The sequence below is a fragment of the Trichosurus vulpecula genome, chromosome 1 (assembly GCF_011100635.1).
Source record: "Trichosurus vulpecula isolate mTriVul1 chromosome 1, mTriVul1.pri, whole genome shotgun sequence".
NCBI lineage: Eukaryota > Metazoa > Chordata > Mammalia > Diprotodontia > Phalangeridae > Trichosurus > Trichosurus vulpecula.
Window position 1 is genome coordinate 557074942 of NC_050573.1, and position 17939 is coordinate 557092880.

Below are 17939 nucleotides of genomic sequence, written 5' to 3' on the forward strand. Positions count from 1 at the left end.
ATGAGGAAGTCAGATATGGTATTTTGTCTGAACAAGTAACAGAACATGTTGCTTATTTCGAGATTCTGGTGCTGTGATCTTTTATGGCTCAAATTTTCTACCATGCGATTTGCTTAAGATTGATAGCGTCTGGCAAAAATATCCTTCCTATGGGTCTAAGCCTACTATGGCAATTTGTTTCACTAATAACCTGAAACGTAAGCTATACTTTTTAAAATAACTTTGCAGAATGACTAACACAATTCTGAATTATAATGGCCTATTAAGGAGGATCTTTCCTAAAGTAACACTTGGTTTTCCTAAATTATCTTGTGATTAGCAGATTTCAGAAGACCTCTTCCCTGAAAACACTAACACCACACAAACTTCTCCTACCCCAGGGCTATCACGGGTATGTCATGCAAAGGAATCTTTTGATCTTGATCATAGGAAATCAAGGGGTGTGTCACATGGTAAAACCTCAAGGTTTTTTTCTTTTTTCAGACAGAAAGATGCATCTGGTTGAAGAGATTGATATATACATATGTATATGCATATATATACACACTTTTTAACCAAATGTCCTTAAAAATATTAACCAATTTTTTTTTAATGCATAGGACCAAGAAACATATATTAAGAAGTTCAGCATTCTCCTGAAGAGCCAGTGCGGGTGATGTTCATGGAATAGATAACACTGAGCTTTCCAAGAACTTAAATTTAGTGTGATGGTCAGGAAGAAATGGGTGACGATAATTTTCTACTGAAAAATACTTGCAATAAATTTACATTCCTGAGAGATGATACAAATTCAGGGATATTTATGGGGATTTGATCTATCCTTTAATCCTAATAGCTATTTTCTCCATCTTGGATTAGTTACCAAAGGAAAAAATGGCAGCTGTAATATCTTGGGTCAAATTATGATCTGATGTTGTCCTGAAATTGAGTACACATCCCAAATCGTTCACATTGAGCCAAACTTTTCTTGTACTGCATCTTTGAAATTATATATATATATATAGGTGCAACCACCCAGTATTCTTAATTGGTTTTAGAAAAAAGATATTTGAAAAAACAGTATTACAAGGGCCAGTTAATTCTATAGGAACATGATATATCGGTGATTAATCATTACACTGGAGTTTCATACTATGGTGAAGGCTTGTTCTAATATATTAATGATATGAAATAAATGTTGGGGAGTGTTGGTAGCAGCCGAAGATAAATATGAAGGTGGAAACAATATAGGTAATGACGAGATAAGATTGCTAAATTTCTGATGCCTCCGAGTCAACTGTTCCATAAATAGTTGCGGAATTAAAACAATGTTTGCTTTGTATCATTATTATTGTATTATATTATTATATTTCAAACATTTCACTCATGTGCTATTTAGTTTAGATGGCTATAAGAAAAAATGAAAGGAAGACATCATTAGAGTCACAATCAGACAAGGGGAAAACCCAAAGCAACAGACAAGAACACAGGAAATTTTAAGAGAGTACAGATGTCATGACATTTATTAAAAGGCATGCTATAACACTAGAATTGTTAGGAAAAGAGTTAAGTATAGATAATCGAGTAATAATAATCAGCAAGTACACAAACTTAGGAGAAATGGAATATACTGTAGTATACAGAAGCTTGAATTAACCATGCACTACGCAGTTAGAAAATATGTTTCTTTAATATTTTATCTTCTCTTTGCATTTATAACATAAGTCATTTCAACAGACATGGAATCCTTTTTTCCTCCAATGCCACAAACTGCTTTACAAATGAAAGCTGGTACTGTTGCTTATCAAAATATACAAGACAATTGATGTTTTTATATAAAACCACTTTATACTTTAACTTGTTCCCAAAAACCTTTTTTTTTTTTGCCAGGTAAAAAAATGTTGTTACAAATATTTACAGCATTTTCTTGTGTTAGATGAACATTCTTACAAACTGAAAAAGGGAATTTTATGAACAGACCATGTAAAACACGATAGAATGTCAGAGGCTCCTAGCTGTGCTATTTTTTTTCTTGAATACAGTACTGAAAATAATCCATTATCCCTTGCCTTTAACCCAAATCATTCTGTTCACATTTAAACTCCCATTTTTCACTAAGTGGTCCATTCACCAAATAGAAAATAAAAAGAAAAGGCCACTTTGCATTGGGTCTTCTTTCAGAAAGGAGCTTGGAGGAGAGTGGGGAAAAGTTTAACAGAATGTCTCAGTAAAACCAGAACAGTCAGTCTTTGGTCAGAGCAATGAGGTGACATTCCGAAGCAAGAACTTGCTTGGTCAGCAATCTTTATGATTTGTGCTGCTATGGATCTGGGATGAACCTTTGAAGGATTTGGGTAACAATGTTAAAAAAAAATAACAACAGAAGACTGGAATGTGATTAAAATGACAGCATGAAAGCAGCTATTTAAATATTCACTACGATCACAAACAATGCAGAAATCCAAGAACTTAAACAAAAAAGTTTACAGTGCTGATCTAAGCTTGTCAAAAAGAAGCTTCTGATCATAACTAGTATCTCCCAAGGGCACTGGACCAGGCCATTATCCCACTAGGCCATATGCCCCAAAGTTAGAAAAGATACCATGACCACTACAAAGATGTGAAGCAGCTCTAGCCTGGACTCCTACACAATGTTATACAATGAATATCATATGGTAAAGGCAAAGGAGTAACTGAGACTTCATTTAGATAGTCACAATTTTTTGCATGTATGGATAGTCAGTGGGCCAACATTTTTTAAAAAATCTATATAGTACACAGTTTATGGAAACTGATTCTACTTAAGTGCGAAATGGGGGAGGGAGGGGAGAAGGACAATTCAGACTACTGAAGGCACATAAACTTTGGTCCTGGTTTTTTGTTCCCCCCCCCTCTACAAAAACCCCCAAGTCAAATAGTACATTTAAAATTTTTTCTTCTTCTAGCAATTCATAATTGGTAGTATGCTAGGAATTTCTGCTTCGAAAAAAAAATTACAAATAGTCTTGTATATTACAAACATATTCTAAAAGACAACAGAGTTAAATTTTGCTTAAAGGAAAACTTGTGCCATGTGAATTATTTTTTTCAGCACAGCAGTAAAACTTTGAAGTCTGGCAGTTTTGTTCTAGGTAACAACAGAACAAGACAAAGGAAAAGGCAAACAAAAATGGCTTTAACACAAGTATACTCTCATATCTTGGTTTTTAAAATAGCAGTACACAGAAGGGAATCCAGGAGATGGACTGAAAAACTGGCACACCTTTTAAGTGTGACTCAGGGAACAGTCCATAGTTTCAGCCCTGTTACCTTTTGGTCAAATTTAGAGGAAGAATGAGATGACAAACTTAACAAATGTATAAAAGCAAAACTGCTACTGTAAAGCAACTTACACACTCTTCCTAAAAGACATAGGCATTTTGAATTTGTTTACAAAATTATGTGTGAAATACAGCACGTAACAGTGATGGCTCCCTTTCATCTTTAAGATACAGAGGCTCAAAGACTCCAATCACTTAAAATTATTGCACACAAAATAGGGCCAATGCAAAGACACTCATGAGTGAATCAAATCATGAAAAATTATACTAAAACTGCAAAAGCTTTCTTTGACATTCAATTTCTAATTTCAACTTTTAAAAGAACAAAAACATTAAGTCAATGCAGAAACACCCAGACTAAAATAATCATTTCAATCATGATAGGTCTTTTAGATGGTTTACATAATTTTCCATTATTTCATTTATATGCAAAAGATATCTAAAATGCTGAAGGAAAATGGAACTATAATACCAAGCTAAATTCCATTTTTATTTTTCAAATGTCTACTGAAATCCTACTCCATTGACTTATCATGATCTAGGGGTGATCTTGGATTCCTGAAGGTTATATATGTAGCAAACACAAATTCTGGATCTAAACACCAAGCTGAGAAGGCTTTAAGGAAACACTTATGGTCATGTAGTACAGCTACTCCTTGAAATCCAGTCAGATGGGTCCTATCACTAGAAGGCTGGCTACCAAGTGTTTCTTTTTCTTTTTTTGGTGGGGTGTGGGAAGGAATACCCACATTTACAAAATCAAGGATCTTTTAAATACTTCCTAAGTGTTTTCCAAGAGCTATTTCTCAGAAAAATAATGATCTGTAAGACTACTTCCAGTCTTACTTAAATTTAAGGTAATGCTAGACTATTACATCAAATAAGAACAGTATTTGGAGCCTACTTAATTTTTCCCCCTGAATTCGTTAGCCATGCATTTAAAAGACTTGTTCTAAATGGAGTCAAGTTCTTCACAAAAAAGAGCAATACTTTTTTTTTTTTGAGTCACTGACATGCTTTTTGCATCTGACATGATTTCATTGCTTATAGGAGACTCTGAGTGAGTAAATTTCCTTTTAACAAATATAGATTTGGAATACCTCTAACAATTTATAGTCTTAGAGAGCTTCACTGACAGAAAAAGCCCAAATTTCTTCAAACAACATAGTCATCTGTAAATTGGAAAAAGGTATCAACACCCAACATTTTATTGACTTTCACAATGGAGCTATCAGGTCATTCTACTCTTTTCCAACAAGCTGTTAGGGAAAAATAACCAAAGGGACTTTTTGATTTGTATTTTGTTCTTCTGTTGTTGTTTTTTTTAAACCTGACTAGTGAATTATTTTAATCGCTTAAGAAAACAAGAATTTGTATTTCAGCCTAACCTATATAGTCAGAGTTGCATTTTAAATGTACTGCTATTTTTGAAATCTGCATCTGCACTTTATCTAAAAGCCAAGAGACCTCCAAAAGTGATAATAGTATCTTTTAAAATAAAGTACATAAACTTCAAAAATTAACACTACAGATCAACAGCAAAAATAAAAAAATTGCTTAGAATATAGAGAATGCATGCCAAAATTAAAAAAGCACACAGATCTTGATTTTCCACCACCCAATTTTTTTTTCTTTTACAAAACCTGTGCCAACACATAGACTGTAGACCTCTATAATTCAAACAAGCCCAAATTGGATAACATCCACATACTTGGGCTAATTTAAGACAAAAATTGAATTTTTCCAAACACCTTATTTTTATACAAGAATATGTCTTTTCCAAATGTTAATTTAGATTTTCTTTGTCAATAAATTAAAATGTTATGTGCATATGTATATACAATATCAGAATAGTGTATGTATGAATATATACGTATATACATACATACACATATATACACAAAGTCCCTGATAAGGATTCAAATGTTCTCTCAGATTTAAAGACCTGCTTCATAATTACATTCAACTCCATTATGATCTGCCTTCTTCTATCAGCATGCCTTTGCTGCACTTAGCTTAACTGTCTTATGAGAACAAGTTTCATAAGTCATATATTTTCTAACCAAAAGAGGAATATAAAATATTCTGATTAATATATGCCATGGAATAATGTAGCTCTTTTAGTATCCTACATACTGTGTGGATAAAAAAAAAAACACAAAAAATTCTAGTTTATTACCTAAAAAAATTAATTTGTCTTTTCTACCATTTAATAGGTCACACACACACACACACACACACACACACACAAAATCCATAATTGCCTATTCAACCAAATGCTAAGATGGTCCACTTGATGATAACTTCACGTTCCTTCCTATTCTAACAGCTCATCATCAATGACTAAGTAAATTGTATCTGCTTGACTATCATAATTCTTTCAATCTCTGAATTTTATTAGAAAGATGACTATAAGAAATTTGATCTAGTTTTTCTCACAAGATCATCACTGTATTAAAATTAATGGCTGGTGTTATGGCAAGGAAACATGTTGAAATTGAGTAACTGAGATGAATCACAAGAACTGAGACTTAATATATCTATTAAAACCTGAAATAAGTAAAAGGGGTGGACAAAAATAACTCCTTAAAAATGAAAAATGCTTTCAAAAATCTGACCAAGCATCAAAATAATAGTTAACCAAAAGTTGCTTAATAGAAAAAAAAAAAAACAAATGTCACATTACACAATTAATGAAGCAACATTAAAATACAGTCTTACGTTCAACAAAATAAAAGACACTCCCCCCCTTCCCAATCCAATCTTCCCTTATTCTTCAAATATGTGGGCATTTAATAATGAAGCTATATTAGCAAAGAAAAGCAAATTCTCTCTTTAGTACTGAGAAAAAAAAATAAACAAACAAGGAATCCTGAGACAAATTCTGATGAGTATACACAAGATCAATAAATTGGGACCATGCTTTACAGTAAAAAAATTATCAGGTATGGGGCTCTAATTGCTAAGAGATAAAATTTGAAGAGGCCTACAGGGTATATGCACTGAGTTATTACCAATCCCGCAAACCCCACCCCCCACCCTATTTCTGCACCAAAGCACCAAAAATTTGAATTCAGACTACTACTTATTGAAAACCATTTTTAAAATCACAATGAAAACATTTTAAATCCTAAAGATCAAAAAGAAAAAAAAAATCTCTCTTACCAAGCCCACAATACAGTTTTCAAGATACTTTAGATAAAACTCTAAGCTATTGTATCATTATAAGCACATAATAAGGCACGTAATAAGAAATTAAGTAAATACACAGTAATTTTGATTTAAGTATTAGATTATAGTGGTACAAAAAACCCTTGAGGTTTAAAATTTTTTTTAAAGAAGACCTTACCAAAAATAACTTTTAAAAAATCTGTCAAACCATATGATAGACCTGAATATTTTCCTTAAGACTGTAAACTTTTTTATTATCTGAAAACAAATGTAAAAAAGTAGTTTTTAATCAGGACTATTTTTCCTTTTAATTTTTCCAGAATCATACTACACATCATTTCATGGGAAAAATGTCATTGTGAATTCAGATAAAACATGATTTTTACTCAATAAAAGCATTAATTAATCCAATAAACAGGTCTTGGTTCTATCTCAATCCAACTTGATTTGGGGAGAGAGTCTGGCACGGCCTTTCTCCAAAAATCTTACTTTCATAATAAAACTAAGAACATAAGAATGAAGTCCAATGAATGAGGGAAAAGATCAATTGTTTTTCATTAGGAATTTATACATATAAATTTATGTTTGAGACATCAGAGTCCTTCAGTTTGCCTTTGAATTCATTATCTTGTGTCACAAAGTAGTGACCGAAAATTGCTATAATTCATGAAGTAAAATCTCTCTGTACAGGAGTTATACTTTCTAGTCAGAGACAAATATTTTTGCTTACACGAAGGGATTTTGAAGTAATGATGTCTAAATAATTCAAACCATGAAGGAATTTGGAAATGTTGTGTAAGCTTGATTTGGACCAAAACTAAAAGGCTATCCCCTGAAAGAGAATTTAACACAGGGCATCTGATTGAAAAAATATTCCTTTTTTTTCCAATAGGATATTTCCACAGAAACTCTGGTGTGGAGAAATTATAATAAACCTTTTACCACATACTGACAGAAAATAATGGAAAAAAAGGTAATCCCTTGATTCTTTACTGTGTATGAATACACTCAAACATCAAACTCAGCAAGAGTTTAATTCAATATTTTGTAAAAGAGGCAGAATTCGTCTTAAGCTGTGTCAGTCTCTGTCTGAAGGTTTTACTGAAATTGTGGTCCATTCTTCAAAGGAAAGTTCACAGAAAAGTCAAATTGTTGATTTGGAGAACGAGACTCTGAGGTGGTGGTTTTCTCCAAGATCATGATTATGCAGCTCAATAAGTGCCTGGATTGCTTCCTCCACAGATCCCAACTGGATGAGGGCCATTTTGCGATCTTTCCTGGGAAAGAGAACACATACATTTAAGCAACTGTAAATCTCATCCACTGTATATATATAATTTTAATTTTCTATTAAAAACTATAATACACACTCTCTCTCTCTCTCTCTGTTTCCCTCCTTCCTTCCCTTCCCCCCCCCCCCCGCCCCAACAACCTGAAAGGGTTCTTAATTTATTGCTAATAAGTTCCTATGAGGAAAGAACTTACTGGAAGAATTTGAAGGCTTTAACTGTACATCCAGCATCTGTAAATAGATTCTTCAGGTCATCGACCATAACTGAAGGTCTAAGAAAACAGAAAAAATCCTAATTGCTTCATTCTTGACTACCACAAATTAAATTATATTAACTTGTAGTTTAAACAAAATAATATATATGTAAATGTCATGATAGCTAAATATTAGGATTAAAATCAAATCAAAGAATCCCAAAACACATACACAATAACCTTGCATTTTCCGTAGGTAATCTTATTTCATAATAACAATAACCCACCATTGTTTGATCTTATAAGAATCACTGCCTCTTATTTTACAGATGATTTAGGTTCACGGTTTTCTTTCCAACTACTAATGTTTATTTGCTTCTGCTGACCTCACTACTAAACATGGTTAACTGCATCCTGACCTCAGGCTCCTGCCCTCTCTTTACTAGATTCAGCATACTTTCTGGCTTCTTCATTGATCGTTCAGCTCGGCTTTCAGATTCCTTCCTCCCAACAAACCTCCTCCTCTTCCTTCTTGAAGTTCTTGCTTCTCTAGAATTCTAATCGTTACTTTTCTGTCTTCTTCCCACCTCTTAAATGTGCAAGTACCTGAAAGTTTAATCTTTCTCCCTCTATGCTTCTTTTCCTAAATTCAGCTATTGGGATCACTACCTAGTATTCTTTTTCTATGCTTTCTCTCCAGCTGCCTTCTATTTAAAATTTAATGTCTTACCACTAATTCCACACTCACAGCACATTTTTTACTTTTTTTAATCACATTTCTTTTTTTTTCATTGCATTTCTTTTTTTTTATTTTATTTTTTACCTTTTTTTCCCACAGCATATTTTTTAAAAAATTAATCTGCTCTCCAAAATGTTCCTCCCTTCCTGACTTTCCTATCTCTGTTACTGGTACTATTCTTTTCACTGTCTTCCAAACTCAAAACCTCAGAATTACAAATGACTTTTCTTCCTACTTCATTCTGTAAAAATAATCACTAAGTCCTAATGATCTTGTCTTTAACACCTCTTATGGATGTTTTTTCTTCATTCCTATTTCCCAATGCCCCACTGCAAGTGATGGCATCCTGGAAGAAGAAGAAATGAAGACGCGTTCCTGAGGACAATGGTCTTCCTATCCATCTCTAGTCTTCTTTTACTCTAATTCTTCTTGCATAGCAGCATCTGCGCCATTCTGCTAATCAAGGTTGTAAAAACAAACCGTATCTTTCACTGATATTTTCATACCATCGCTCTCCTAATCACTAACACAGACTGGCTCTCAATGGCCACACTCGTCTCAGTGTCAGGTCTTCTCCCCTGTACACCCACATCTCCCAGAAGTAATCGATCAACATAAATAGGCCCTGCACTAATCAAGATGATCTCTTCATCCGGAGAAAGACCTATGAAGTCTGAATGCAGACTGAGGCCAACGATTTGCTCTCTTTTCTTTTCCTTCCTTTCTCCTTTCTCATGATTCATTCCATTGGTTATAATTCTCCTTTACAACTGGACTATTATGGAAATAAGTTCAACATGGAGGTATATGTAGAACCTATATTGGATTACATGCCATCTTGGGGGGAGGGGAGAAGAGAGGGAGGGAGAGAAAATTTGGAACTCAAAAACTTGTGGAACTGAATGTTGTAAACTAAAAATAAAAAATAAATTTATAAAAAAAAAGGCAATCTCTTGATTGTCTCCTTTAAATATCATGTTCAGGGGGCAGCTAGGTGGCACAGTGAGTAGAGGACCAGTCCTAGAGTCAGGAGGACCTGAGTTCAAATGTGACCTGAGACACTGGACACACTAGCCATGTAACCTTGGGCATGTCACTTAACCCCAGTTGCCCTGCCTTTCCCCCCAAGAAAAACTAAAATAAAAAACAATCATGTTCATTCTTACCCTCATACATTTGCTCAACTTGGATTCTCTATCTTGTGCCTGTCTACATCTTATCAAATCCTATCCATCCTTCAAAATCCAGCTAAGTTCTAGTCCTCCTACACAATTTTTTAAACCAACACTATGCTACATTTTATATGTATTAATTTTGTTTCCCTAATCAATTTTTCTGAAAGTAGCAACTGAGTCAAATACTTACTTTGACTACTGGCACAGAAGGCACTTGGTGGGTGCTTAAGAGTCCCTGAATCACACTTTAATGGAATATTTTGTTCACTGATATTGCACTCTGCAGAGTGCCAGGAGACATAAAAATTTCAGCTAAATGCTAAATGACTGCCTTTTCAAGGAGAGAGTAAAAGAAATTTCAAGGTCAATTTGGCTCAAGCCTAAATATTTTAAATTTCCTAAATCCACTAAACTATCTTCAGTTGAATGGGTACATTACATCATTTCAAAACCAAATACAGTTGAATAAGATTGAAGGAGAATGATTTTGGAATGTGTTTGAAAGAAGAGCCTTCAAGGTTTCAGGTATCAAGTTATTCAAGAACTGTATGAGTGGAATATAAGAAAAGGACAACTGAAAGTAAACACTGGCCTACCTTACCTATCAAGTGGTAGCGATTATCAAACAGCTTCTATGCTAATCAAGCTAGCTGATGGCAAACAGTTAACTAAATTCTGACAATATGTTACAGATGGGGGGGGGGTGGTGCTTATTTGCTCAGAGTGATAGATATGTACCGCTGGAATAGTATGGCTAAAAAAAAAAGTTTATGCTTTTTTAGAGCCAAGAGATTAACTAGCTATCTCAGGATCCTACAATTACACAATCATTCAGCAAATAAATTAAACAAAAGGATTTAAACACTTAAAAATCAAACTCCACAACCTATTTTGCTTATTATGAAACAATATTTTCAAGATACTATTTAACATGCTACAAGAAATTAAAGACTGAGATAACTGATCTCCCAGAAGCAATTTCAGGGTTTACCAACTGCTCCACTACATTTGAAACCAACATTTCATAAATAAACTGAGTAAACAAGCAATTAGCTACATACGGGATGTTTGAAAGATGCAGGGTGGCAGACGGTGGATAGATGTTCTGGAAGTTCTTAGACCCAGGCTTCTTAAAACGATGTAAAGGGCTATTGCTAAAATCCTTAGTCAAACCTTGGTCTTCTTGGCCTTCACGAGGAAGCTGGACTGACTGATGTTTTGACAGAGTAGCACGAAGCACCTTTCCATAAAGTCTCTGTCCACTCAGGTGGTTCATGGCTAGTATTGGGGGAGGAGAAAATCAAATTCAGCCAGGAGAACGGTGTGAAGCCATATGGTGTCAAAATCAATACAAACAATTTATCTTACGCTCTAGCTTAATCCTCCAAATCTGCCCAATGCGGGACAAGGGTGGGTACAGCAGAATGAAGATGTGGTAAAATGTATATATACTGATCTTGAAAGCATAAAAAAAGCTACTTCAAAATTAAGTATAGACTCAAAGAATCCCAGCTTGAGAAGACTCACTGAAGGTCATCTAATTCAATTTTCTGATGAACGTATGAAATCCCCTCCTAAAATTATCCTACTCACACTCATTGAAAACAAAACCTCCACAATGAGGAATTGCTTTTCAAAGCGATTCATTACATTTTAAGGCAGCGCACTAATTATTAGTTGAGAGGAGCATGGTGTTACAGAAAGAAACAATGCTGGCTTTGGAGTCAGAGAACATGGGATTTGATCCTGCCTCTTCTATCTGTGGGAGCTATGACAAATCACAAACTCTCTGGGTCTCATTTTCTCATTGGTAAAATAAAGAGATTGGATTAGGTGACCTCTACGGCTCCTTCGAGCTCTAAATCTGAACTCATACACTGCTCCTTGTCACTTCTGCTTACATAGGTCCTTTAATGATTCTTCCATATAACACCCAGAGCTCTATTTCCAGACAATTACCCTATCGACCCCCAGCTTCCACCACTCTGCTCTGAGCCACATTCTTAAGTCTTCTCTACTAGAGGTTCAATCTCTCCAGTCCCATCAGAATCTATCCAGTCACACGGCTCCCACTCCCTTCTAAGAGAAAGGAGTCAACAACTCTATTCCTTCCAGTGAGGAGAATTTATGACTTCCAGCCTTGTCATGTGTCACTGGCTCCGGAACTAAATTTTCTTTTATGCGTTGTCTCCCTAATTAGATTGTGAGCTTCTTGAAAGCACGGACTGCCATTATTTTTCTGGTCTGACCAGGACAGTACGGTGGGGATAATGTCACTGTTTAGAATTCTACCTTGTCAACTTAAATTTTACTCAAAACAACATTGAGATTAAAACTACAATATTGGGGGGTGGAGCCAAGATGGCAGCTGGAAAGCAGGGACTAGTGTGAGCTCCCCGCCGAGTCCCTCCAAAAAAACTATACAAAATGGCTCTGAACCAATTCTAGAACTGCAGAACCCACAAAACAGCAGAGGGAAGCAGGGCTCCAGCCCAGGACAGCCTGGATGGTCTCTGGGTGAGGTCTATCCCGCACAGAGCTGGGAGCGGAGCAGAGCCCAGCGTGAGCAGTGCAGACCAATCAGACCAGGAGCCGGGCGGAGCGTGCCCTAGCACCCTGAATCAGTGAGCTGCGGCAGATACCAGACTTCTCAACCCACAAACACCAAAGACAACAGAGAAGGTTAGTGGGAAAAGCTGCAGGAGTGGAAGGAGTTTGGGGTTCAGCTACTGCCCCAGGGGCAGCAGAGCTGGGGCAGCTACAGAACTACAGCTGCAGTTGCTTCTCGCCCCAGGCCCACCTGGTGGGAGGAATTAAGTGGCGGATCAGAGTAGGACTGCAGAGCCTGCTGAAGATTTGAGTCCAGTCCGAGTTGGGGGTTCTTGGGGAAGGAGGAGTGCTGGTGTGGCAGAGCTGGCGCATCCCCCCAAGCTTGGAACATAGTTCTCTTAACTCCACAAGCAGTCATATCCCACTGAAAAACTCAAGGGTCAAGTTAGTTAGCTGGGAATATGGCCAGGCAGCGAAAATGCACCCAGATTCAGTCGCAGACTTCAGATTCTTTCTTTGGTGACAAAGACCAACATACAGACAGAAGAAGTCAACAAAGTCAAAGAGCCTACAACAAAAGCCTCCAAGAAATACATGAACTGGTCTCAGGCCATGGAAGAGCTCAAAAGGAATTTGGAAAAGCAAGTTAGCGAAGTAGAGGAAAAGCTAAGAAGAGAAATGAGAAGGATGTGAGAAAACCATGAAAAACAAGTCAACGATTTGCTAAAGGAGACCCAAAAAAATGCTGAAAAATATGCTGAAGAAAACAACACCTTAAAAATAGATTAACTCAAATGGCAAAAGAGCTCCAAAAAGCCAATGAGGAGAAGAATGCCTTGAAAGGCAGAATTAGCCAAATGGAAAAGAGGTCCAAAAGACCACTGAAGAAAATACTACTTTAAAAATGAGATTGGAGCAAGTAGAAGCTAGTGACTTGATGAGAAATCAAGATATTATAAAACAGAAGCAAAGGAATGGCAAAATGGAAGACAATGTGAAATATCTCATTGGACAAACCACTGACCTGGAAAATAGATCCAGGAGAGATCATTTTAAAATTATTGGACTACCTGAAAGCCATGATCAAAAAAAGAGCCTAGATATCATCTTTCAAGAAATTATCAAGGAGAACTGCCCTGATATTCTAGAGCCACAGGGCAAAATAGAAATTGAAAGAATCCATCGATCACCTCCTCAAATAGACCCCCAAAAGAAATCTCCTAGGAATATTGTCACCAAATTCCAGAGCTCCCAGATCAAGGAGAAAATACTGCAAGCAGCCAGAAAGAAACAATTTGACTATTGTGGAAACACAATCAGAATAACCCGAGATCTGGCAGCTTCTACATTAAGAGATTGAAGGGCTTGGAATACGATATCCAGGTCAATGGAGCTAGGATTAAAACCAAGAATCACCTACCCAGCAAAACTGAGTATCATGCTCCAAGGCAAAATATGAACTTTCAATAAAATAGAGGACTTTCAAGCTTTCTCAGTGAAAAGATCAGAGCTGAATAGAAAATTTGACTTTCAAACACAAGAATCAAGAGAAACATGAAAAGGGAATCAAGAAAAAGAACAAGAAAAAGAAATTGCAAGGGACTTACTAAAGTTGAACTGTTTTGTTTACATTCCTACATGGAAAGATGATGTGTATGCTTCATGAGACCTCAGTATTAGGGTAGCTGAAGGGAATATGCATATATATATGCGTGTGTGTGTGTGTGTGTGTGTGTGTGTGTGTTTATGTATATATATGTGTGTGTGTATATATATATGTTTATGTATATATATGTATAAGTGAATGTGTATGTATATATGTATGTGTATATATATATATATACACACAGAGAGAGAGAGAGAGAGCGGGCACAGGGTGAGTTGAAGATGAAGGGAATATATCTAAAAGAAATAAAATCAAATTAAGAGATGAGAAAGGAATATATTGAGAGGGGAAGATAGAGAGAGAGAATGGGGTAAATTATCTTACATAAAAGTGGCAAGAAAAAGCAGTTCTGTAGGAAGAGAAGAGAAGGCAGGTGAGGGGGGAATGAGTGAATCTTGCTCTCATCAGATTTGACCTGAGGAGGGAATACCATACATACTCAATTGGGTATCTTACCCCACAGGAAAGAAGAAGAAAGAAGATAAAAAAAAAGGGGGGGGGGGCGATGAAAGAAGGGAGGGCAGATGGGGGTGGAGGTAATCAAAAACAAACACTTTCGAAAGGGGACAGGGTCAAGAGAGAAAATTCAATAAAGGGATAGGTTAGGAAGGAGCAAAATATAGTTAGTCTTTCACAACATGAGTATTGTGAAAGGGTTATACTTAATGATACGCATGTGGCCTATGTTGAATTGCTTGACTTCTTAGGGAGGGTGGGTGGGAAGGGAAGAGGGGAGAGAATTTGGAACTTAAAGTTTTAAAAACAGATGTTCAAAAACAAACAAAAAAAAAGTTTTTGTATGCAACTAGAAAATAAGATACACAGGCAATGGGGCATAGAAATTTATCTTGCCCTACAAGAAAGGAAGGAAAAAGGGGATGGGATGGGAGGGGAGTAGGGTGACAGAAGGGAGGGCTGACTGGGGAACAGGGCAACCAGAATATATGCCATCTTGGAGTGGGGGGGGAGGGTAGAAATGGGGAGAAAATTTGTAATTCAAACTCTTGTGAAAATCAATGCTGAAAACTAAATATATTAAATAAAAACGAAAAAGAAAAAAGAAAAAAAAACTACAATATTTCTGATTGCCAATTTTATCATCCACAGACTGATTAGCAAGACACTTACAGACATGGCCTTACACTCTGTGTGTCTCTTGAGCATTGCTGTGCTTGTTATAAACTGAATTCATCTGTCTTACATCTATTTATGTTTAGGACTTTGACTAAGGAGTGATGATTTTTAAAGTTGAGGTAAGGGAAAAGGATGTCCTTTCCCTTACTTTAAATTTATAGTATTTCATTGCATAGATTGAACAGAATTTAACAAGGGTAACTAAAGGCAGCTACTTTAACAATATTTTTGTTATTGATAATAAGCCTACTTTTAATGGCAATGTCAAAAGTGGAAACATAGTGTGTTCGTTTCATGAAAGAAATTTCTTCTACGTTAACATTCAGATAAAGAGCTCCGCAATTACAGCTTGTTGCACTATTAAGCACATGCAAAGGTTTTTTTAAGCAACATTTTTCATCAATAACAATTATTCTCATATAGTAGTCTTTTTGCTCTCAAAAACCATGCTTTCATAAACAAAAATATATAAACAATTTAGGTGAAGAACTCTTTGTCTGAATGCTAAAATGGAAGAAAATCTTTCCATAAAAGAAAACCAGTAGATTAGAAGACTGATCTATTTTCTACCACTTTCTGTGTTATTAACAAAAGGGGGAATTATTATCAATTAAATTATACTAATTAAATTCTACTGGAGTCAATAAAACTTCAAATTTTTAAAAAGGGAAATCACTTTTATTGATCTTAACTTGCTTTAAAAATCATCACCCTCAGTCAAAGCCTCAAATATTAGCTAAGACAATTTACATAGGGATAAATTCAGATCTCAACAAGTACAACAGTGCTTACTTAAGGGAAGAACAGTATCCAGAACATGGGAGGAGACGGCTCAGGTGGTCTACCACATCTATAATATCATACATAGTTCCGGCTGCCACAGTTTAGAAAGGACATTGAGAAGCTAAAGAGCAACCAGAAGCCTCAAACAGTCAGCAAAACTTCAGAGTGATGCTGGAATCTGATTAAAATGTGCAGTCTCTATTTCTCCTTGAGTCTGATACCAGTGGCCACAAGGACCCCGACGATCAACTAAAGGAAACAGGGATGTTTAGTGTGTAGAAGAGAAGACAGGGTCTTGATAGCTATGTTCAAGTATCTGACGGACTGGCAGGTAGAACAGTGTTTAACATGTTTCCCAATTGGCTCCAAAGGTCAGAGCTAGAAGAAAACGGTAGAAGCTACAGAAACACAGCTTTGAGCTGGATGCAAGAGAAAACCTAATAATTTCAACACCCCCACGTAAGATGGGCTGCTTGACTTGACTAGCCTTCGTTAAGCAGAGACTGATTACCACTCTTCCCAGTGCTGTGGAAGGAGGCCATTCCTGGAGAGTACGGATTAAACAAGACGGCCACGATCCAAAACCAAAAAGCAAAATCCAACGCTATTATTCTGTACAATGATGCTATTAATGCTACTGCATTTGAAAGCAGCTCCACAACGAACACAAATAAATGAACGTAATCCATTTTTAAATACCTAGTTGAGCTTGATTTGCATCTGCCATCTGAACCAAAGCATTTTCTTTCTTATTAAACATAATCTTCACACGCTGTACATCACCATACACCCCTGTAGAAATTTCAAAAATAATATCTTTTTCAGTACATACTAATATAAACTTTAATTTCTTTTGATAAACTTATTTAAATAATCTAAATTGATCTAACTGGTCATCTACAACAGAATTTTTAAATTGCATCCACTCAATTCTATTTCCAAGAAACTCCAACTTTTAAATACAATAAAACATTACTGTATCTTAAATGACAAAAATAAATAGAAAAAGTAATACAATAGTAGATCCTATACAACAGCTAAATAAAATCAAAACTATTATTACTACTGTCTTACGAGCTATCCTTCAACTAACAATAGTCATCCTATTATTTCTATTGCAAGATTTCCCCTCCATGTCAGCGGATTCTCAACAGTCCTGTCATATGCCATTGAAATTAAAACAAATGAAGGCTAAAGTAACAGTACAATTACAGTACACTACGACAAATCCAGTTTTTCAAACAAATGAGTAATGATGTCAGTCTAAAAGTTTTTCTATTTTAAGCTTCATTATTAAAAGTAATAAAAATGAACTTACCAAACAGGATAAAAAGTCCATGTGGTGTGATAGCCTATTCAAAAAAAAAAAATGTTTTACTTTCCCCTCAAATGTAAATGCTTAAAGAGGATATTAAAAACTTGCCAAAATTTATACGTGAATGCATTAAAATGAAACCAGAAAAACACTGAAGTATGCTTCTCCAAAATTCTCCATCCTTACTAAGCCACCACTGTTATAGTGACAAACTTTCCAAAAGCTCATTATTACACCATGGAAAAATTTTTTCTTGAAATACATTTCCAATTTTCAATCAACGCAATATGGCCCTATGTACTGCACGATAAAATCATTCTACAAAATCTCAACTTGATGCAGATTTTAAGTCTAACTGTAAATTACTTGCAAAAAGAAAATGAGCTTCAGAAGAAACAAGGCCCCTTCAGGTCTCTTCAACAGGATTTGTTTAGATACCTATTAACAGCATTTGATAAGTGGATATATTTTATGTGAATGTATTTTCAAACATGAATAATTTTGGAGCCCACTCCTAAGAAATCAAAACATAGCTTCATCAGCAATGACCTACATACCCAACTACCCAACTGAAGTCCTACCCTGATGCTTAAGCATAGCCTACAGGTGACCATTAGATCAT

General features: G+C 35.7%; 1 protein-coding gene across 2 annotated transcripts in view; it reads right to left on the minus strand.

Moving 5' to 3' along the window:
• Positions 1-1473: 1473 nt before the first annotated feature.
• PTBP3 (polypyrimidine tract binding protein 3) overlaps positions 1474-17939 on the minus strand; it is a 108344-nt gene continuing 91878 nt past the window's right edge. For both annotated transcript variants that reach the window (XM_036741772.1, XM_036741773.1), the window contains 5 exons: positions 17321-17354; positions 16702-16794; positions 10931-11147; positions 7956-8033; positions 1474-7747 (listed from right to left, as the gene is read on the minus strand). In XM_036741772.1, the coding sequence (XP_036597667.1) occupies positions 7615-7747; positions 7956-8033; positions 10931-11147; positions 16702-16794; positions 17321-17354 (555 nt within the window). In that variant the 3' untranslated portion in view covers positions 1474-7614. The remainder of the gene's footprint in view (positions 7748-7955; positions 8034-10930; positions 11148-16701; positions 16795-17320; positions 17355-17939) is intronic.